The sequence below is a fragment of the Dendropsophus ebraccatus genome, chromosome 4, assembly GCF_027789765.1.
Source record: "Dendropsophus ebraccatus isolate aDenEbr1 chromosome 4, aDenEbr1.pat, whole genome shotgun sequence".
Lineage (NCBI taxonomy): Eukaryota > Metazoa > Chordata > Amphibia > Anura > Hylidae > Dendropsophus > Dendropsophus ebraccatus.
In genome coordinates, this window is record NC_091457.1 from 56569048 (window position 1) to 56592778 (window position 23731).

At 42.6% G+C, this 23731-nt stretch overlaps 1 protein-coding gene across 3 annotated transcripts in view; it reads left to right on the forward strand.

The window, feature by feature from the left end:
* DUS2 (dihydrouridine synthase 2) overlaps positions 1–16127 on the forward strand; it is a 36270-nt gene extending 20143 nt beyond the window's left edge. For 2 of the 3 annotated variants that reach the window (XM_069965893.1, XM_069965895.1), the window contains exons 8-16: positions 1359–1424; positions 2304–2374; positions 4363–4449; positions 7380–7548; positions 10777–10898; positions 11221–11376; positions 13322–13409; positions 15482–15555; positions 15809–16127. In XM_069965893.1, the coding sequence (XP_069821994.1) occupies positions 1359–1424; positions 2304–2374; positions 4363–4449; positions 7380–7548; positions 10777–10898; positions 11221–11376; positions 13322–13409; positions 15482–15555; positions 15809–16019 (1044 nt within the window). In that variant the 3' untranslated portion in view covers positions 16020–16127. The remainder of the gene's footprint in view (positions 1–1358; positions 1425–2303; positions 2375–4362; positions 4450–7379; positions 7549–10776; positions 10899–11220; positions 11377–13321; positions 13410–15481; positions 15556–15808) is intronic. The other variant, XM_069965896.1, reaches the window with a different exon arrangement.
* The last annotated feature ends 7604 nt before the right edge of the window (positions 16128–23731 follow it).

Consider the following 23731-nt stretch of genomic DNA (forward strand, 5'->3'; position numbering starts at 1 on the left):
TTGCACTAAATAACACACATTACAAAGTTATACAACATTGTAATGTGTGTTTATGTGAATGGCCCCCTTCCCCATGTTTCCACCCCCCGATCGTTGACCTGAAAGTGTGATACAGTATACTCACGGAATCACTGTCGACCCCGGCCGCCATTTTGGAACGATCACGTCACTCTTCAGGAGGCCGTCCTGACTGCTCCAGTGCTCCCTTATGCTGGCCCCCCACCAGCAAGTCATCAGCTGCTCAGCCGCCATTGGCTGAGCATAACAGAAGCCCCAGACATCTTCTGTTATGCTCAGCCAATCGTGGCTGAGCAGCTAATGACGCGCTGGAGGGGGGCTGGCATGAGGGAGGGCTGCAGCAGTCAGGCTGGCCTCCTGAAGAGTGACGTGATCGTTCCAAAATGGAATAAAATTGAACTATGGTGGGCACAGCTGCATATCACATGAAGTGGTGCAACTCAACACATTCCAGAAATCATGTATAACCAAAAAGAACAGCGTATATGTCATATACCAGATGCGCACACAAAACAGAAAATAATTAAAGCAATGAAAAAATCTTTATTATGAAAACACCACAAACAAAGTTAAAACCACTTAAAATTGATCACAAAGGATCAAGTGTACAGTCTGGTGACCCCCCACAATCATTGGGGCAACACCATAATGCTAGGAGGAGGAGATGCAGTAGCCTCAAATGGTTAGCATGCAGGTATACAAGAGACAAAGACACTTAGACATGTAACTGAATAAAGAATAGCAGCCAATAAGTTTGTAAGAAAGTGCCAAGTGCCTAAATACAATCACATAAAATAACATGCAACCCTCCTGGTACAATATCACCTAAACTCCACACGTTCCGTTATGTTCCCATAACTTCATCAGGAGTGGACAAGACATGGCTCATTTTATAAAACGAATATTCAGTTTGTGTTTTTCCCCATCAGTTGTATCACATCACATCAGTTACATCATCATCGTTTTTAGCACCAGACTTAAAAATGTCCCCACATCGCCAGGGTTCACTGGATTAATGTAGCGGTGCAATGCCTTTACATATTGGAGCCCCTCTGTGTAAGCACGCAGTGAAAGTTTCCTTCACATTTTTCTGCTGGAAAAATGTTAAATGTGGCGCACACAGGGGCCCCCTCCCCGTCTCTCTGGTGTGAACAGGGCAGAGGGACGCGATGCAAATATGTTTATTTGCACAAATAATAAATGTATTTGCATCTGGTCCCTCTGCGACAGAGTGCCATTTCTGCTGGTTCATAAATATCCTATGTGTGTTCTTATTTTTTCATGTCTGTGCATTTGGAATGACTGTAATAGATCTAGACTGAGCTCTTTATTTTTCACAGATATTGAAAACATTAGTAAATGGAATTTCCAAGCCAGTAACGTGTAAAATACGCATCCTTCCTACAGTAAGAGCTTTACCATACTCTATCCACTTTGGTGTTCCAAGCATACTCCTTTTTTACATTGATATTTCAGTATGAATATTCAGTGGACGGCACTGTATATATGTACCTGAATATATTCTGATCCATCTGTTAAGCCACATATAAATGTTTTAGAAGTGCCACACATTTGCATTTCTGATTTCATATGACATATCTGTGGCTTTTTCCAGCATAATACATGTATTAAACAAGCGGCAGATTTTACCCATTGTAATCTGCATGTGCATTACAAGGTGAACAGGGCTGTGTAGTGGCATGGGCTGGTTACTGCATCTGTGCTGCCATTCACTTGAATAGGAGCTGAGCTGCAGTTACACCTTGTTGCTGCTACACAGTTAACTGCTTCCTGCCCTATATACTGTGTAGTGCGGGTATTAAACAACTGATTAGCGGAGTGTCGGGTGTCAACATCTGCCCATCAGTGACTGATGCTATCCTGTGTGTGTTTTGTCAATAAAACCCCTTTATTATTTTAGAATAATATATAATTATATAATATTTTTTAAGAATTTGCATTGCTCTTTTTTCAGGGCCTGGCTCAAATCGGTAAAAAAAAATTTCTAGGTGACACATTCCATTTAAAGCAAAGCTTTTCTGTGTTCTGTACTGCCATGTCTAAAAACAGGTTTATTGCTTATGGATTTAGATTGTGTAGGTGTATATGCCATCCATAAAGTATATATCAGTGAAATAATAAAAGGGAGAACCAGCATTACTAATATTCTGAATTTCATTCCTCTCACAAGGTCATCCCATACTTTTTCTAAAGTATTTTACTTCATCCCCTCATGACCATCTGTCACTATTGTTGTTATAAATTAACAAATGTCATTTTTTTAGCTTAAAGAAACGGTCGATCTTGTGAAGATAATTGAGAGAACTGGTGTGGCAGCTATTGCAGTTCATGGAAGGTAAATGTTTTTCTAAATTGCTATAGTCATATGTTGATTCTTTCATTATATAAGGGTAACTCTACTGGGAGTTACATCTGTTTTTAAATAGTTGTTTTTACCCGCTACCAGGAGAGGAACAATCCAAAGGGCTCTTTACTGTCAATATGTATTGAGTAGCGATGAGCAAACCTCAAGCAAGTGGCTGAAGGGAGTCCTGGAATACATGGATACAGCTTATGGATATATCCCCCCTTTCCTTTTTTTCTCCACCTTTCTTTTCTCCGCTTTTGTTTTTGTCCCTCTCTCCTTTTCTGTTGTCTGCTCTCTACTCTCACTACCCTTCTTCTTTTGAAGGAGTTGTCCTGTTTAGTGGTTGCTTCACAACTACTGTTGGGCTCTGCCCATTTACTTTTGTTTTGTTGGAAAATTGATGGGTTCACGTGGATTTACTTCCCTCTGTTCTGATAAGCACTTTTTGTTACTGTGAGCGGCATATCAAAAGAAGGGGCCACATTTGCTAAATGAATGTATTTGTAAAAATACTTAGTGTCACTGTCATTTTAACTTTCAAAATCTAAATTAACAGTTGATGTTACATAAAGCAAGTTTGCAATATACATTTTTTGTTGTTATCATGCTTTAAAACAAAGCTGAACTTACCAGAAATCCAGGTCCAGTCTCCTGAAGGCAGATTTTCTGACTTGTGCTGGTTGAACAAAACAGACTAAACACAGGAATTCTGGCCAGTACAGAGAGTCACAGCTCAATGTGTCCATCAATGACATGACTTCTCTCTGTGAGCACAGATGACCTGGGAAACATGGGACTTCTGTTTTCTGTGTCTTTGAGAAAACCAAAAAGTGGGAAAACAAAGTGTCATGTTTTCCATGATAACTAAAAATAAAATAATGTAAATTGCAAACTTGCTTTATATCATTATATCACATATACTGTTGATTTAGGTATTGAAAGTTATAACGACAGCTACACTTTAAGGCTATGTTCACACTACGTAAATTTCGTAATAATCACAACTGTTGTAACAACATCTGTGATTATTACGGAACTTATGTAGTGCTGCCTTCTAAGGAATCCCGGCAGGAGTGTATACACCGGGATCCCTAGTGGCGCCACAAGAAACTGACATGTCAGTTTTCTGCAGCCGCTGTTCAGTGAATAGCAGCCTCAGAAAACCTGTCAGTGCACACAATGGAGCGTGTGGCTCTGGCCGCACGCTCCATTGTAAGCAGCAGGGAATTTGCATGCGGGTGGACACCGATGCGCCCGCATCCGAATTCAGTGGCAGTGAAGATCCTCTGGCCAGTACTGCAGTACCGGCTGGGTTGATCTTCTCTGACATCGGCTGTACCGTGACCTGGCCGGGTCACAGAACAGCCGGTGTTTTGCAACATGGTAACATGGCCTAACTTGGTGTGCCCTTCAAGTATAACTTTATTAGTTAAGATGGGAAGACCTTTAGTTTAATTTACAAGGCTCTACTCATTCTGGATGATATTTCTATATCTATGAAAAATTAGGAAGTCTGATGAGACAAGCTTCTCATACAGACAGCATTGTACTCTGCCAATATAAAAAGAGGAACTATATGTATGATAAGAATTATATGGATTTATATGCTTTCTAAATCAATAACTACAAGTGGCTATTTTTAACTTTAATTTTGAATATAGCTATAACTGTGGGGTGTGTAGAGGTTTGCTCACTAAGATCCTGACCGATCAATACTTTTGACATGACATGTCCAAAAAATTTTTATAAGTGACAGGGACACTTTATGGGTCCTGAACATTGTAGTTGACCTCATAATGAACTGCTAAATTATACAAGATGCATTCAGGGTACTGCGATAAATACCCATTATGCCAATAGGGATTATTTTCTTTGTATTATAGTTAGAAGTCCCATACAAACGACCATTCTGATTTCGTAATACACCTTTTAGTAACATATGAAAAATTATTTAATTCTAATTATTATTCTTAAAGGAAAAAAGAGGAAAGGCAACAGCATCCTGTCCACTGTGATTTTATCAAGGCCATAGCTGAAGCTGTGTCAATTCCAGTTATTGCCAAGTAAGTCATGTTGCAGTGTGCAAGATTTAAAGGAGAAGTCCTGTGAAAATTTTTATTTAAGGATTGTATTGTCCCCCAAAAGTTATACAATTCACCAATATACACTTATTACGGGAAATACACATAAGGTGCTTTTTTCCCTGAGCTTACTACTGAATCAACAGTTCCTGGATAAAATGTTGATGTCACGACCCGACTCCCAGAGCTGTGCGGGCTGTGGCTGCTGGAGAGGATGATGGCAGAGGGATGCTCAGTGTCCCTCCAGTGCCCTGTGTCCCTCAGTGTCCTCCTGCCATCATCCTCTCCAGCAGCCACAGCCTGCACAGCTCAGGGAGTCGGGTGGTGACATCATCATGTTATCCAGGAAGTGAAGCCTTGATGCAGTAGTAAGTGCAGGGGGAAAAAGTACTTTATGTGCATTTCCCATAATAAGTGTATATCGGAGAATTGTATAACTTTTGGGGGACAATACAATACAGTACTTTAATAAAAAATTTCGCTGGACTTCTCCTTTAACACGGTTTTCTAACTTTAGGTTTCTAATGCTTAATCATTGTATAGGGGTAAAGTTTTACTTATGCTTTCTGTTTCAATTACTTACCTTTTTCAAGATATTTCTTGTCTGTCTGTGAATAAAAACAATGACAATGTGATTGCAATAGCCAGTTGCTGCCTCTTACAGCACAATTTCATTTACAGACACATCTCTACATCGATTAGGCAGCTAGGCACTGCACTGTAGGTGACAAATTATCACACTGATTTACAGCAGTGGACTGTGAGAAAGAATAAAGGTTTCATGCAGGATTAGAAAAAGATATTCCATGCTCACAGTTTGCACGTTAGAGCCCAATTACATGCAGCGATAATCTGCTGAATCAGGCCGATTCTGCAGATTACTCCTTGCAATAAAGACAACGATCAGCCGATGACAACGATCATTGGCTGATCGTGTCTTTTGATCCTGACCTAAAACAATTGGTTGCCAACCATGCATTACTACATGTTATAGTGATAAGTGGCTGACAGGTGATGACTGTGTAAAAAAATAACTTGCCTGTCCACACTCTCCAGTGTTCTTCTCACTTCTGCCCGTTCCACGCCGCAGCCGCTGAAGCTTTTACACCAGTCTTTTAAGTGAAAGGCCGCTCAGCCAATCACTGGCTACAGCTCTGTCCTAAATTGTTCAGTGATTGGCTGAGCAACCTGTCACTTCAGAGACTGTCTCTAAAGTTCCACCAGCCACATGCGGGGAGCAGGCACAAGCGAGAAGACAAGGGAAATTTTGGCAGCACATCTATGACTATGACTGTTCGCACTGCAGGTTGCACGCTGCTTGTGGCTTAAGTACAGACAAAAAACAAAAGGTGCAACAGCAACCCACAGGTGCAAGGGCTTACCGTTTATACTCCTCCCAGCATACACACAGTAAACACCTGGTCTGTAGATATAAAAAAATAAAATATAAAATCAGGGAGACTTCAGATTCTCTAAAATGCTGTGACGTCACAAATCTGGGGTGTAATTATAATGGAGTGTCCTACAGGGGGCACACTATATATAGAAGTCAATGAGTACCATTGACTTCTATATATAGTGCGCCCCTGCTGGACACTCCATTGGAATTACAATGGATGTGTATGTAAATGTAATAGACAGTATGTTTTTGATTGAATACATTTATGGAATACTTTGGGGAGCAAGTGTCCTTGCTCCCCAAAGTAATCCATAAATGTATTTAATCACTACATTTGGAGGGGATCGAGCAGGGAGGCAGAGATGTGCCTATGCATGTACCTCCCCCCTCCCTCCCTGCTCAGTGCTGCTGCTGCCACATATACACAGTACTACTCCTCCCAGTATGAGCATATAATGGGGGAGTAGTACCTGTGCTATCCCCATAACGCCGCTGCTCCTCACAAGAGCTTCAGCATGCCCCCTCCGCTGCTCCCCCTCCTAACTAACAATTTCTAACTATCCTGCCGCTGTCCGCCGCTGACCGCCTCTCTCCGCCGCTGGTGGCCGCTCTCCGGCGCTCACTGCCGCCGCTCTCCGGCGCTCACTGCCGCCGCTCTCCGCTCCCACATACAGCCTCCCGGTCCGCACTGCATGCCGGCCCGGGACAGGAAGCATGCAGTGCGAACCGGGAGGCTGTATGGGGGAGCAGAAAGCGGCGGAGAGAGGCTGTGAGCGGCGGGATAGTTAGAAATTGTTAGCTAGGAGGGGGAGCGGCGGAGGGGGCATGCTGAAGCCCTTGTGAGGAGCAGCTGTGTGGTGGCGGCGTTATGGGGATAGCACAGGTACTACTCCCCCATTATATGCTCATACTATGAGCAGATAATGGGAGGAGTAGTACTGTGTATATGTGGCAGCAGCACCAGCACCGAGCAGGGAGGGAGGGGGGAGGTACATGCATAGGCACATCTCACCCTCCCTGCTTGGTGCCCTCCAAATGTAGTGGTTAAATACATTTATGGATTACTTTGGGGAGCAAGGACACTTGCTCCTCAAAGTATTCCATTAATGTATTCAATCAAAAACATACTGTATTTTACATTCACATACACATCCATTGTAATTCCAATGGAGTGTCCAGCAGGGGAGCACTATATATAGAAGTCAATGGTACTCATTGACTTCTATATATAGTGCGCCCCCTGTTGGACACTCCATTGGAATTACACCCCCGCATCGTGTTGTTACAGTATTTTCGAGAATCTGAAGTCTCCTTGATGTACTAAATTAAGGAAAATAGCCCTATATGTGCATTCCCCATAATTAATGTACATTAGAAATTTGTCTAACTTTCCATAAGTAATAACATATTAAAAAATAGTTTTGGCTGGAGTTGTCCTTTAATATGTTTTACCGAATTTGATTATTGTTTGTTTGATGATTTGTATTTAATGTGACATCAATTTGCTTTTCAGCGGAGGCTCACAAGAACTGATACGAGAGTTCCATGACATAGAAGCATTTAGATCCGTCACAGCTGCTTCAGCTGTCATGATTGCTCGAGCAGCCATGTGGAATCCCTCAGTTTTTAGAAGAGAGGGTCTTCTGCCTCTAGAAGATGTCATGCGGGATTATATTAGACATGTGGGTGTTTTCCTTTAGATTTTCTTTTGCTGTTGTGTGAAGCTGACTAAAGACTGTACATTGAACAATTTTTTAATGATTCATACAAATAATTGTTTTGTCAGACTTGTGCATAGAAAATACCACTACTTAACCTTTTAACAACCTTTGAAAAAGTAAAATCTGGACACAGTGGCCTTACAGACTTGTCAATTTGCTTGAAAACAAAACTGTCTGAGCTCTAAAGGTTTATCAATCTGCGTCTCTGGCATACACCACGGAACAGGGGCAGATTTTACCCTTTTCTGTGGCGTTCGCCAGGGGTAAGCCCTGCTTGCCTGATTGGAGGTGTAAAATTGTCTTGGCAGATTTACCAAGAGGTGTGCACCTCTTAGTAAATCAGGCCAGGTAAAAGGGGCAGGGCTTTATTTAAGACTGGAGTAAGAGTACACCATTCTTAATAAATCTCCCCCTATACACTAGATAGGGTATGGCCGTGATAAGACTTTAGTGTTTAACCTCTTAAGGACGGAGCCAATTTTCTTTTTTGCGTTTTCATTTTTTCCTCCTTGTGTTTAAAAGGCCATAGCACTTGCATTCTCCACCTAGAAACCCACATAAGCCCTTATTTTTGCGTCACTAATTGTACTTTGCAATGACAGGCTGAATTTTTGCATAAAGTACACTGCGAAACCAAGAAAAAATTCAATGTGTGGTGAAATTGAACAAAAAAACGCATTTCTTTTATTTAGAGTTTTTTTGTTTTTACGCCATTCGCCCTGGGATAAAACTGAGTTGTTATGCATGTTCCTCAAGTCGTTACGATTACAACGATATATAACATGTATAAGTTTTCTTGTATCTGATGGCCTGTAAAAAATTCAAACTATTGTTAACAAATATATGTTCCTTAAAATCGCTCCATTCCCAGGCTTATATCGCTTTTATCCCCCTGGGGGACTTCTAGTATAAGTGCACTGATCTCTCATTGAGATCTTTGCTGTATACTTATACAGCAAAGATCAATGAGATCGGCATTCGTTTGCTTTCGGCTGCTGCAGCCGAAAGCATCCGAGTGCCGAGCCGGGATCAGCGCCATTTTAGCGAAGACCCCGGCAGGTAAAGGATGTGTGGATCGCTCCTCCGGAACAACGTCCCTGAGGAGCGATCCTCCCCACTAGACACCAGGGAAGTGCTGCATACAGTAATCGGAAGCAGCTGCCAACTTTGACAGCTGCATCCGATTACTGAATTAGCGGGCTACACGCGGCACCCGGGAACGCGGCGGTTCAGAGCGGGGGCGCCGTGCACCCCCGCTCTGAACACCTCTTGCGGACGCATGACATACCGGTACGTCATGCGTCTTTAAGAGTTTAACCCCTTTGTTCTTGAAGAGAGAGGCCGTCGCCAGTGCGATTTGCCCCTACTCCCCCTATACAGAACATAGGAATATTCGGCAAAACATTTATGGGTATGGTTGTTGCTGAAGAGATAACTGTCGAGCGAGCGAATGTCCAACCGATAGGTATTAAAGATGTATGGCCACCATAAGGCCCAGTGCAGATAGTTTTCCATATGAAAAAAATCAGTCACTTCCCACATCAGAAATCTTTAGGGAAAAGCCTTGGATTTCGGACATGGATTCTCAGATTTCACAGTTGTTTTGGCAAACATTTGCATGGAATCCTTGGTCACTTTAAAGGACAACTCCGGCGAAAAATTTTTTTGGCTTATTTAACACACATTACAAAGTTATATAACTTTGTAATGTGGTTAAATACCTGGTCTGGCCCCCTTCCCCCACTTTCCGACCCGGACCCCCCACCCCGGAAGTTAAAGAATATATACATTACTTATTACGGTCGTGACGGTCCCCTTCTCTGGTGTCGGGTGATGTCAGAGCTGGGGGGCGGTCCGGGTCTTCTTCCTCCTCGGCGTCTTCATTGAGAGTGAATGGGAGAGAAAAGGCTGCTGGTGCACATGCGCACCAGCAGCCTTTTCATTGGCTGGAGCGCATCACATGGCTTCCAGCTTGCTCAGCCCTGATTGGCTGAGCTTGCTGGAAGCCATGTGATGCGCTCCAGCCAATGAAAAGGCAACCGATGCGCAAGCGCACTGGCAGCCTTTTCTCTCTCATGGACCCGGAAGCAAGAGACATCGCTGGACGGCGGACGCAGGTGACGGTGAGGCGGACGGCGGGCGAATGGAGTGGCGATCGTCACCGGAGGGATGGTGAGTATGGTGTCTGTGTGTGTCTGTGTTTTTTTTTTTGGGGGGGGTCCCGCCGGAGTTGTCCTTTAATGTTGCCCAGCTAATTTTGAAAACATTAAGAAATGAGAAATTTCAGTTGTATGAACTACGTGGAGCCTCACTCACATAGATTTTAAAATGATGTTTCCAACTTTTTTTTTAGTATTTTGTATTCTTTACCATGGTTTCTGAACATGATACATATGGAATATGTTCAAAATCACAAAGAGCTCTAAAATCCTGTATATGTACATAGATTAAAAGCATGACACGTTTGCTGCCCAAGGTCACCCAAGACTTAGAGCCCTATGACACTGAGCGATAATCTGCAGAATCAGGCCGGTTCGGTAGATCATAACTCTGTGTAATAAAGACAATGATCAGCCGATGACAACAATCGTCGCCTGATTGTGTCTTTAGGTCCTGATCTAAAATCATAAGCCACCGGGCGTGTATTGCTACGTGTAATAGTGATGTGCGGCCAACGGCTGATGAATCTGTAGGGGGGAAAAAAAAACTATACATACCTCTCCACGCTCCTGATTTCCTGCTAGCTTTGGCCCGCTCCTGGCAGTGTCCGAAGTAACAGGCCGCTCAGCCAATATCTGTGATTGACCGAGCGGCATGTCAATTCACCGCAGGGAGCAGCACAAAGCTAGCAGGACATCAGGGAGCGTGGAGAGGTATGTATAGTTTTATTTTAGAGGGCTGCCTGGACATCGCTAAGAATTATCATATATGGGCTCAGTAAGCGTGTTCCGATCTAGACTTACACCAAGGAGCACCTAGGAGCTCTTACTGTGCACTGGTATATATTGAACTCACATGACACAGTTTGCAGTAAGCCCCATGCCTCTCTGTAGTGGCATCTACAGGCAGCCAGTATTTTCTCTATTAAATCTACATCTATACTGGTGAATTTATAGATTTTTTTTCTTTTTCTTTTACGGATTGTAGTATTGTTCTATGGTGTACATCATATTTCTTTTCCTTAAACAGGCAGTTATATACAACAATCACTACACCAATACTAAATACTGCTTGTGCCAAATGATGCGAGACCAGCTTGAATCTCCTCTGGGTAGAAAACTTCACGGAACACAGTCAACTTTGGATATTTGGTGAGTTTTAAGTTTCTAATATGTTGTAATATTTTGTTTGTTAAGAAGGTAAAACGCTTATTCTAGGAAAATGCTATCACTTGTAAAATATACCTGCACGTATCTGAGTTTGTTTTGCAGAGATATATCCTCATTATGTGATGTGTCTTTTTTTTGCTTGTTTCTAATGTGTATATTCCTTTATGGATAAAAGAAAATATTGTTACAATCTGTTACCATGGCTAATAGCTATTGATTTATACCATGTAATTTCCCATGCTGTATTACCTGGTAGTTTAGTTACTACTAAAGAATTGTCAACAATTCTGTTGTTCTTGCTTAGTGAAGTATTTGAAATGACTTCATTTTATGAGAGCTGCCAGTTGTCTCAAGAAGCCAGGAAAGTATCCATACATGTCAACGTTCAAGAGACCGTAGAAACAGAAAATGACAATGAGGAAAACCATGACCTGATTCAAATGCCTGTAAGGTTTGAAAGGTATGAGACCTAATAAAGATAATTTATGTACATAATATATACTGTATTTTTATTTTCTTTCATTTCTGATATGCAACAACATAAATAACCAGGGCACTTGTTGACAATTTATTCTCTGTATTCCTTATTATTGGGGGCAGGGCTAATCTATGTATACAGATTCCTAGTCCTGATATTCTATCATATGCCTTGTAGACAAGCAGATGAGTCTTGAGAAACACTGTACACTCCACTGAACAACAGGGCCAAACTGAACTTGATAACAATGCTAGGTGTAAATGTCACTATAAGCAGCATTTACATTTACATGCATTGTGCCATCAATAATTATTTGTACAGCCCTGATTCTGCATTACATCCTTTTGTACAAAAAGATTTAAGATTCAGATTTAAAGGAGATCCTAGACAAGATTCTAATGTACACTAATTATGGGAAATGCACATGTAGTGCTATTTCCCTCAATTTAGTAGATTAGGCAGGCTTCAATTTCTCTAAAAAAAAAAAACCAACCAAAACAAACGTGACGTTAAAACTCGGGTGTACGTACCCGCAGGGTCCAGCAGGGGGCACAGTATATGTAGAAATCTATGTAGAAACTATATGTAGTGGAATCAGTGTGTTCTCCCTCCCATCCCGTGTCTGCAATTTCCACCCTCCCTTCGGGCCCGGTGTTTGTGATGTCCAAGGGAGGGAGAACGCACTGATTCCACTACTTATAGTTTCTGCATAGACTTCTACATATACTGTGCCCCCTGCGGGTACATACACCTGGGTCATGACGTCACTTTTCTTCTTTTTTTTTTTGAGAAATTGAAGCCTGTGTGACCTACCAAATTGAGGGAAATAGCACTATATTTACATTTCCCTTAAAGGGGTTGGACACTTTAAAGTAAAATTGCTCAATGTACAGTATTAGTAAGTGTACTCACTGTATATACTGACAGCAGCTCCCTGTGTACCTCATAGAGCTAAAATCTGACTCTCCTCCTCCAGGCTGGGCTTTCCTGCTCTGTGTTGTTTTGGTCCATAAGATTGCTGATCTGGAGGAGCATGTGACCAGGCCCCGCCCCCCAGTATCCACCACTGAGCCTGTATATGTCTATGGAGGACACAGGGGACAGGGCATGGTCACATGCTCCTCCATGTTGGCCATTTTATGGACAGAAACAAAACAGAGCAGGGCAGCCCAGCCTGGTGAAGGGGAGTCTGATTTTAGCTCTATGAGGTACAAAGGAAGCTGCTGTCAGTATATACATTATGCACACTTACAAATACTTTGTACTGACCTATTTTACTATAAAGTGGCCAACCCCTTTAATTAGTATTTATTAGGAATTTGTCTAACTTTCTTTATGTAATAACTAGAGATGAGCGAACCTCGATTATTCTCAAGTCCATCCGAACCCAAACTTTCAGCATTTGATTAGCGGTGGCTGCTGACCTTGGATAAAGCCCTAAGGCTATGTGGAAAACATGGATATAGTCATTGGCTGTATCCATGTTTTCCAGACAACCTTAGAGCTTTATCCAAGTTCAGCAGCCACCGCTAATCAAATGTCGAACCCGGTTCGCTCATCTCTAGTAATAACATATTAAAAAATACATTTTGTCCAGAGTTCTCCTTTAACTCAAGTCATAAGCAATAAATCTGACATCAGGGAAACCTCTCACAGGAAATCATCCTCTCTGTACCGGATCTTTAGAAATCAGTATATAAATATAGATACTAGAACACAGCTTACATTTGGAAGTTGGATGTATAAATTACCCAACTCATGCATGCTGCAGATATAGACATAGAGTAGCATACATCAAAGATAGCTTCCTATTAATAAAAAACATGGATTACACGTGGCGATATTATAAACTGTATATGAGATTTCCATGCAGAATTTTTGTTTTCTGTTTTTCGCTAATGTCGTCTCCTTTTTTCCTCCTCTATAGAAAAGACTACCTTCCTCAGATTACTCCTAAGATGTTTCTCTTGGAGTGGTGCAGGAAGGAAACATTGCCGCAGCCAGTTTACCATACAGTAAGTTTATCAAACTTCTCTTAACAAGAAATAAAACCAGCAGATTTACTACATTTACTAAAAAAAGGAAAAAAGTGTTTTTTGGGTAGAGCTTAAAGCTGTGTGTATCGCTCAACAATCAGAATATGTAATTTGAGGTTTGAGGAGAGATGTCAGTTTTCACATTGTCTGCTGTGTAATGCAGATATTGCAGTCATATCCACTAGACTAGAGTGGTTTATGGCTTTTCCTCCACATAAATATGCCCAGCAAGTCATAGATAAAGTGCAGGAGAAGTGCATAGGTCTAAGGGGTTTTGGATTGCCTTGCTCCTTAGCGAACTTTTAGACAGGCAGATTTCTCATCTGTAGGGGCTGTAAATTAGCGCCAATCAGCTTATTTGCGATGCATTGACGTGGAAAAAAGATGGCACAGATCGCACAGATGGGTTGAATGAACGATACCAGATATGTATATATCTATGCTGTCAGTTTCCAGATCACAAGCAGTCTATACACACCAGACATGCTGCCTGTGATCCGGCATCTGGCTCTATCTTCTAGCCCCACCGCTTTCAGCTTTGCCTGAAGTTCCTGCAGCGACAGGTTTCTGCTTAGTTTTAGACCTAGAATAAAAACTGCAAGATTTCAGGATTGAAAAATTAAAAAAACAAAAACACTGAAATTCTTTAAAATATCTAGAACATAAAAACTTGATTGAAACAATCTTTCTGATAACACACATTGGGGGACATGTATTAAGGTGCATATCGGCGGAAAGTGCCGATTTGCATATTATTTTATTTGCAAATGGCCGATTTGCGAAGAAAATATTCGCATATCGGCACTTTCCGCCGGGGGGGCCGGGGTGGTGGTGTGGAAGGGGCGCGACGGGGGGGGGGGGGGCGGACTCAAGAGTCCGCACGATTTATTTTTTTCTCCGGCAAAAGATACGCCGAAAACCTACTCCACCTTTCAGGTGGCGTAGGTTTTCTGCCGTGTGCACTGCCGCGCACGGGATTTATGTAGAGGCAGTCCGCCTCTACATAAATCTTCGTAGCGCCGGAGATGCGGGGATATTTTAAATGCGGGGGACTTAATAAATGTCCCCCATTGTGTTTTTGGTTCCTTTTTGTTTTATTATTTTCACTCGGATTTTCCAAAAAGTGTGATGGAAAATGTGCCATTTGACCGCAATTGTACAATTTTAACAACAATGTTGGACAGTTGCAGCAAAACCACAGTAAAATGTGTGAAAAATTCAGTAAAAATCAACATGCTACATAGCCTAAGGCTGCATTTCCACATTTCGTGTTCCTCATGGAACACGGACGTGAAATGCTTGTCTCCCCGCCCGGCAGCATCTGTAATTAGATGCTGGGAGCGGGGGAACTGTATAGATATGCGTGGCGCTGTAATGAATCAGCAGTGCGGCACTGTAATTACAACGTGGCGCATATCTGTACAGTTCCCCCACTCCCAGCATCTAATTACAGATGCTGCCCAGGCAGGGGGAGAGTCCATTACAGGCATTTCACGGAACGTGAGAATGGAGCCTAAAGATTTCAAATCTCAATTTAATTGTGATGATAGGTCAAATCACCTTCCTCTCATAACAATATTTCTAAAATAAAATGCACTTTGAGTAGAAGAGTGCATTAAACTGCACATGCTGTGAACTGACGCCAACCCATTTATGAGTCTCACCTTGCTTGACTCCACCAGCTTAATTAACTCATTGGGTGATCTCATTAGGAACTTCAATAATGACGCTGCACATCCCCCCCCCCCCCTCCCAGAAAAGTTAGAGGCTTCATGGGAAAGGTAGGCAGCGTTAGAAATTCATTCCGAGAGCAAAGATGATCAAATATAGCGGAATTTCAATACCTGCCAGCTAAAACAGGTAAGCATAAGGTATACACACACATCTTACTCTCTAATAATAGCATATACTGCACTATATAAGCAACAACAACCAAAAATGTTCGGGACCGATTTCCTCCCCCCACACACACACACACACACACACACACACTATGTGTAGTAATAATGATGTAAATGAGATATTTAGTAAGTCATATTTTGTTTCTTTAGGTTCAGAGATCGCTGGATAAATTCTTCCGTTCTGTGGTCACTGTGAATGAAAAAAAATATTGTTCGACTCTTTGGTGAGTTTGGATTTATTTATTTGTAAACCCTTTCAGAATCCCAGTGTCTTGGGCCCTGATGCCCCCCAGGGGGGCTTCTAGTATAAGTGTAAAAAAAAAAATATGCCACTGTATATTTCTAGCAGCTGGGAGACTGGCCCATTCCTAGATAGCATATATATATCCTTAGCTGATGGGGTTACCATAAAATCATAATTCAAACAACAGGCCATAATGACTGATTATGTAAACATTTGTTTGTGCCTTCTTTTAGGGACAAGTCAAAGAAGTTAGCAGAACAGGCTGCAGCCATTGTATGCCTTCGAACATTAGGGCTTCCAGAAGGAAAGCTTGGCGAGGAAGAAAGTAATCTTGTTCGGAAGAGGAAAAGGGTAATTACAGAAGAAAGTGTTAACATGTCAGGTCAACAAGGTGGAGAGCAGGTCAAGAAAAGACTTCATGACAATGAGAACGTTGATGACTAGCGGCAGATTAGCAGCGGATTTGATGCCATACCTCACTTATGAATGCACATTTTATTTGAACTGTTTATTTTTACAATATTTTATTAAATAAATTATGTATACAACTCATACATGTCTTTAGTGCATATAAGAGTTTACTTCAATGTTATTTAGATTGCATAATATCAAAAATATTCAAATATTATAGATATTTAGATAAGTGTGTATTTTCTTAACATTAGCAGATAATTGTTTATAGCAACACTGACAGGTGCATGTAAGCGTATTTGAACAACAGGAACTTAAAAAGACAAGGGACGCCTCCTAGTGTACACTCTTCTGATCACCAAATCAAGAATAAAAATACCTAGCAGGTTTGAATTAACCTTATGTAGTTGTGCAAGTAAAGGCACAACTCTGTGTAGCTTTCAGATAGTGACATCCAGTGCTGCACCCTTGGGAACGATCCACAAGATTGAATGCTGGATAGTGCCATGACCAGGCTGTAAATAGAGACTTCTCAAGCTTGCTGGGTGGAGTGGCTTTCCAGTTGAACATGAAGTGCCAAAATCTCTAATACTGAAATCACTGAAAAACTCCACAGGATTTGTCTAATACCTGTTTTGGATAGTATGCAATGGGTTTCAAAGGCTCTCCAGCCACCTCCATTGGGCCTGACCTCCAGACTTCCATCCTCCGTATCTTTTTATGGTCCTGTATTGTGGTATTGTTTTCAGGCTACAATATTTGGGAAGTACATCGAAGATGCTCCCTTTTGGAATCTATTCTTCTGATCTATTTTTGGATTCTATATTCTTTTGTACAGGCAGTGGCGCTTTTTAAGGCTGCGTTCACACTACGTATATTTTAGTCAGTATATGTATATTTCAGTCAGTATTGCAACCAAAACCAGGAGTGGATTAAAAACACAGGATCTGTTCACACAATGTTGAAATTGAGTGGATGGCCGCCATTTAATGGCAAATATTTGCTGTTATTTTAGAACAACGGCTGTTATATTGAAATAATGGTAGTTATTTACTGTTATATGGCGGCCATCCACTCAATTTCACCATTGTGTGAACAGAGCCTTTTTGTGTATTTAATCCACCCCTGGTTTTGGTTGCAATACTGACTGAAATATACGTAGTGTGAACGCAGCCTAAGGTTGTACTAATGTCTTCCTCCAGTTTGTGTGTCACAAAATACAACTTAATTAGTTGGCACGGCCAATCAGGCAGCCGAGAGTGGCATGGTACAGGGAAGGCTCACATTGTGTCATGGGTCCTTAAAGGGCTAAAGTGAAACTCCGTCATTAGGTTAAAAAAATAGATATGCTGCAGAGGCATATAGCATTCCTTTCTGTTTTCCACAGTTCTGCAACCACCAAAAAATCCAACTAGAAAAGCTAAAAATCAATATGGGGTTAGTATAAATAATGCCAGGCATGTACTGACTACTATGTAACATAGTCACGATGAAGACATGAGGTGTGTTCTGTGCACAAACCCTATTCTATACAATAGGGCTTTTGCACAGAATTTGCCGGGTTGGTCAGGAAGGATTGCAGTGTGGGAAAGGTTTTCACTGTCTGTGGTTGTGCATTTCTGCATTTTCCTCCTCTGGTAACAGTGCTTGCCCAAAAGACCAGCACCAAGTTAGTAGAACCTATAGTGACTGGCTAGAAAATGTCAAGGAAGGCTATAATTCAGTGGTTGTATTTAGTTTGGTATAGTTCTAGTTAGTCCAACAAAAGTGGCATACATACATGTGATGTGAACATAGTTCTACTACTTTACTACTGCAAAAGAAGACTTTTAGAAAAAAACACAGCTAAAAGGTCACCTAATAATGATTTATACATTTATCAAATTCAAACATCAAATATAACACTCAGGTGGCAATTTTCTGCCATTCTAGGCACATCTTTTGCAAAAGAAGAGCCTGTGGAGCCTCATCGAAGAGTCTCGAAACACAGGACTAGCCAGATATCCCTCAGGGAAGGACCCAGCCAAGAGGTGGCTCCTGTTAGGAAACCACCATATTAAGTGTCCCTATAAGTCAATGTAATGACATAGGAAAAACCTAGGCCAGGTATCCATCCACATACAGCTGTTTCGGGGTGTTGCCCCTCATCAGTGTGGAGCAGGATTCTGGCTAGGTGGGAGCAATGCCCAGCAGAGCCACAAAAGAAACAGATTGCTGATCTCAGGGAGACCAGCCAAATGATAACACTGCCGGCTGCTAGTGAAAGCGCTCAATGTAGTAAAATCCTAGGTGCATTGCCCCCCGGGAAACATAAATATGCAAGAGCCCATGGAGCCTCATCGAAGAGTCTCGAAACACAGGACTAGGCACATCTTTTGGCCTTTAGCCTCCAATCCAGTGCTGCAACAACATCCTGTGCGACTGCCTATTTTACAGAGGGCCAAGCGTGTGTGTTCTGATAACCAGGCTTTAGGCTTAATCTTTCTTCAGCAGAGCTGACCATACTCCCTAAGAACTATGAGGACTATCATAAATGGCTTTAAAAAATAGCTCTAAGAAAAAACACACTATATAGTAAGATTTGGGATGATTAACTTTCCAAGGTGAAACATGCCCTGTAATTTAGCGAATTTGACTGCAGCAAACTTGACCCTGTGGACAGCTCATCAATACATTTTGCACGGAAAACCCCTTTAAATTAATACGACTGGGTAATCAAGCTGACCCTGAACTACAATAAAAATAAAACAGACTTTATGGACCTGTTAATCTCACATCTGGATACAATACAGCTTCCTAGTTTGAGAATTTAGACATTGAAGAAAGTAAACATTCATCTCAATTTTAAAGGTGGACATTACAAGAAAAAGATTGCTAACATTTCCTATAGTCAGTAAAAGCAGGGCTGTAGTTGAAATTGGCGAAATTGTATGCATCAACATTATATAATTTTATGGTTAGCATGTAGAATGTTTACCTTTTACATGTGATAGAAGAACAGGTGTTACCATCTTACTTTATTACCAGTTAATTCGAGGGGGGGGGGCGTTGATAAGTCTTTGGCTTTACACAGAAAGAAATGAGATAGGAAGATGAAACTTTACATTTACCCCACATACTCTCCACTGATGTCAACACACTTCTTACATTGGTATGCCAAGTTCTGTAAGCCTTGCAAAAAGAAGGATTTTAGTTGTGCCCCAAACCAGTCATCCATAGCAGCTATGGCATCAGAAATGGTGTGAAATTTGGTATCCTTGAGGTGTTTCTTCAGGTTTGGAAACAGATGATAGTAGGAGGGAATGAGATCTGGTGTACAAGGTGGTTGGTCAACCAGCCGGAATCTTAGTTCCACCAGTTTTGCCGTGGTCGCTTGTGCAGTAATCGGAGGCCTAGTCTTGCAGGAGCAAGTTTCCTTTGGATGGCTTGCCCTGCCTTTTGGCCTTCAGAGCTGCCTTTAATTGGTCCAAAAGTTCAATGTAATACCTTGCATTGATGATGAAACCATTTTGAAGGTAGTCAACTAACAGCATACCCTCCTTATCCCAGAACACAGACTCCATCACCTTAGTGGCTGTTTTTTGCACCCTGAACTTCTTTGGACTAGGAGAACCGCTGTGCCTCCACTCTTCTGACTGCTCCTTGGTTTCAGGATCATACAAATAAATCCAGGTCTCATCCATAATGACCATTACTTCCAGAAAGTTCTTTTCAGTCTGGAAACACTGACAAATGGACCAGGAAGTTTTCAGTCCCATGCTTTTCTGATCTGTTGTCAAACATTTGGGGACCCACTTTGCAGATAGCTTCTTCATGTTCCAATGTTCATGGATTATGACACAAACACTTTCACGAGAAATTCCCATGATGTCTGCTTTTCCTTTAGCTGAAATTAAAGCCTATTCACCAGTATGAAATTGTGCACAGCATCGACAATCTCCGGAACAACAACCATTCTCGGTTATCCAGGACGTTCCCCATCATTGATGCTCAGACGGCCAGTTTTAAATTTGGCAACCCAGCTCTTACCTGTAGAATATGAAGAGAATTGTTCCCCCAATGTCTGCAACAATTTACCATGAATATCCTTCACGGACTTTTCTTGCAGAAATTAGAATTGTATCACTCCTCTGCTCTCATTTGCTCTGAATATCACCTTAGACCTCGCCACTTTGTTTTCCTGCGCACCTGATCAGATATCAATATGATGTTCAGAAACTAGAAACTCATGGTGCTAATTAGTCAGTGAAGATGGGGCGTCTCCAGGTTTAGTGCCTAGGGAAGCAGCAGCTGTTATACGGCCCTGGTAACTGCGGAGCACCATTGATGTGAGCGTTGGATGAATGTTGCCTATAAAGGTGTGCAATTATCCAAATTCTACCTCAGCTGATTGGCAAAGCATTGACTTATCCGATAAATCACATTTGTAGCTTCATTGAATATATGAACGTTGGCTTGTCATTAGAGATGAGCGATCCTCGAGAATGCTCGAGTCCATCCGAACCCGAACTTTCTGCATTTAATTAGTGGTGGCTGCTGAAGTTGGATAAAGCCCTAAGGCTATGTGGAAAACATAGATATAGTCATTGGCTCTATCCATGTTTTCCAGACAACCTTAGAGCTTTATCCAAGTTCAGCAGCCCCCGCTAATCAAATGCCGATCGTTTGGGTTCGGATGGACTTGAACCCGAACCCGGTTCGCTCATCTCTACTTGTCATGCAAACACCCTGCAATTGTCCCTGGAAGAACACCAGCTGGTTATGGTCTGAAAGTGTGTTTGTGTCATTCTCTGGGCCCACTCATTCATGTGGAAGACACTCCATTACAATTGAATATGTACAAACTATACTGGAGAGAATACATTCACAAGAAACCATCCGAAACCTTCACAAAATGCTATGAGGATAATGGCTATCCAGAACAGTTACCCATTGAAATGTAATATTTCCCAACACAAAGAAAACAAATGAGGAAAAACCAAACAATAACTTTATCAGTATGTATAATAATGCTTCTCACCATCTAATTTGAAATACTCTTAAAGTGAATGTACTATCAAAACTACAGGGATCCTAGTGCTGCGGTCCTTTTTCCAAAACGCTGCCCTGTTCCTGTGCTCGGCGTCGTTTTCTGCTTGAGCAATGGCCTGGCTCGAAGCACTGGAGGCAGGCCTAGCTTGACAATAACCCCTTGCCTTGGTGATGCATCCCTGCTTGATTCTAATAGAGATGCGTGGGTCCCCGGGTGGGCGTCAGTCAGGTACTGGAAAAAACAAATCTGTTCTGGGGCTACATTCACTTTAAGAGGTATTGATGATAATATGTGCTGAAAAAAGGGTAGTGTATCCAAAATGGCAGTCCCACAAGTTTCTAGCTCTACCCGACTGCTTATTGGCCAGAATCCTGTGCGTGTTATAATGAATGAGCTAGGCGTGACATCACAATGGAGGCCTTTGTGATGTAACACCTAACTTGCTCATTATGACGCACTCAGCTAAGTCTCTGGAGGCTGCCACAACAGTTTCATTCAGCTCAGATGCAGAGCGCCGTACATATTGTAGCTGAGCACTGCCGAGCGCTAGGGGATGTGTTCCCGCGTCTCCAGGGGCGTGTGGGCACAGTGAGGGGTACAGGGAGGCCTGTCTAAAATTGGGTATCTTTGCAGATGTAAAGCCTGCTGCAGAGCAAAACAGTGAGTGAGGACCATGGGAAATAGGTTACCTGTACCTGACTGGTGCGTTGTGGTCCTTAGGGTGGGTTCAGGAGAGCTCTCCTAAAAGTGCAATTTGAAAGGAGATGTTGCCCCCATCGCCCCCCCCCCCCCCCCCCCCCCAAACCATAAGCATTAATCTCTCTTTCTACACCAGAAAGCAGACAGCAACTCGCTGCGCTCTTGAGGCCACTGTCTGTCTAATTTCGCTGATGGCTGCCCATGTGCAACCGAGTCCCCCTGTCTCTACAGTTACCCCTAACCCCCTCAGCTGAGACAGGTGTCAGAACACAAATGAATTGGCATCCATTGCCAGAAATGTGTGCCTGATCCAAGCATTCTATCAGTCTGCTCTGCTGTGCTGTGTTTGCCATGTCACCCCTATTCAACATAACAATGAAGTAGTTACAACTATTCTGTAAGCTGATACACCAGTGACATCTATTGGTCAAAAAGGGACCGTACTTTATAGTAGTTTTATGTTATGGCTAATGAGTTGCTACCTTTTGTTTGTTTGTGTGTGTGTGTGTATGTATGTATATATATATATATATATATATATACACATACAGTGGTACTTTGTTTAAGAGTAACTTGGATTAAGAGTGTTTTGGTTTAAGAGCTCACAGTTTTTCAAAATTGTGACTTTGTTTAAGAGCATTGCTCTGGTTTAAGAGCTCTCTGTACTGGGTGGGAGGAGGAGGAGGGGGAGAGGGGCATGGTCTGTATAGCGAGGTCTACAGCCCTGTACTCTGACCCAGGAAGTCTCCCTCACCTTTCATATCATAGCAGATCCACTTCAGGCTGGGGCTTACATCAGGGGACAGGACTGTGGAGGTAATCTCTTCATAGCTGTAACCCCTCTCTCCCCGGACAGAGAGTGCTGCATGTTCTGAATGTTTCTAAATGTTCGTTTCATTTGTTTTACATGTTATTCAGAATAATAAATCATTTTTGGGGTGTGGAACCAATTTTCTGCATTTCAATGATTTCTTATGGGAAAATTTGCTTTGGTTTAAAGGGGTAGTGCGGCGGTAAAGAATTATTCACAGAATAACACACATTACAAAGTTATACAACTTTGTAATGTATGTTATGTCTGTGAATGGCCCCCTTCCCCGTGTCCCACCACCCCCACGCGTGTACCCGGAAGTGTGGTGCGCTATACATACCTGTCACGTGCCGACTCGTCTCCGATCTTCAGTCAGTGAAGTCATCTTCGGATCGTCCAACCGTCCTGAGTGTCGGCCGCCCTCTGCCGCGTCATCGGCAGATGACTCTGCTCAGCCAATCGCGGCTGAGCAGCCTATGACGCGGCCGCGTCATCAGCTGCTCAGCCGCGATTGGCTGAGCCAAACTGTGCTCAGCCAATCGATGCGCGGCAGAGAGCGGCCGGCACTCAGGACGGTCGGAGGGATTCGGCCCGGCCGTCCAAAGATGACTTCACTGACTGAAGATGGGAGCCGGCACGTGACAGGTATGTATAGCGCACCACACTTCCGGGTACACGGGTGGGGGTGGTGGGACACGGGGAAGGGGGCCATTCACAGACATAACATACATTACAAAGTTGTATAACTTTGTAATGTGTGTTATTCTGTGAATAATTCTTTACCGCCGCACTACCCCTTTAAGAGTGGATTTGGATCACAAGCACGGTCATGGAACAAATTATGCTCGTAATTCAAGGCACCACTGTGTGTATGTGTGTGTGTATGTATATATATATATATATATATATATATATATATATATATATATATACATACAGGGCCGGCGTCAAAACCCGGCTTACTCGGGCAAGTGTCGGGGCCCACAGCCGCTCAAGGGCCCCCCCCCCGGCACTTGCCCCAGTAATGATTATCCGCATACCCTTCATAACGTCCAGGGCCTCCCTCCGTTGCGCCGCGGGGATGGATCATCCGGCATGCGCGATGACGTCATCGCTCTGCCCTGCTGGGGAGATCCCATGATCCATCCAGCGCTGCGGAGGGAGGCCCAGCTCAGGACGTCATGGAGGGGGAGAGCGCATCCT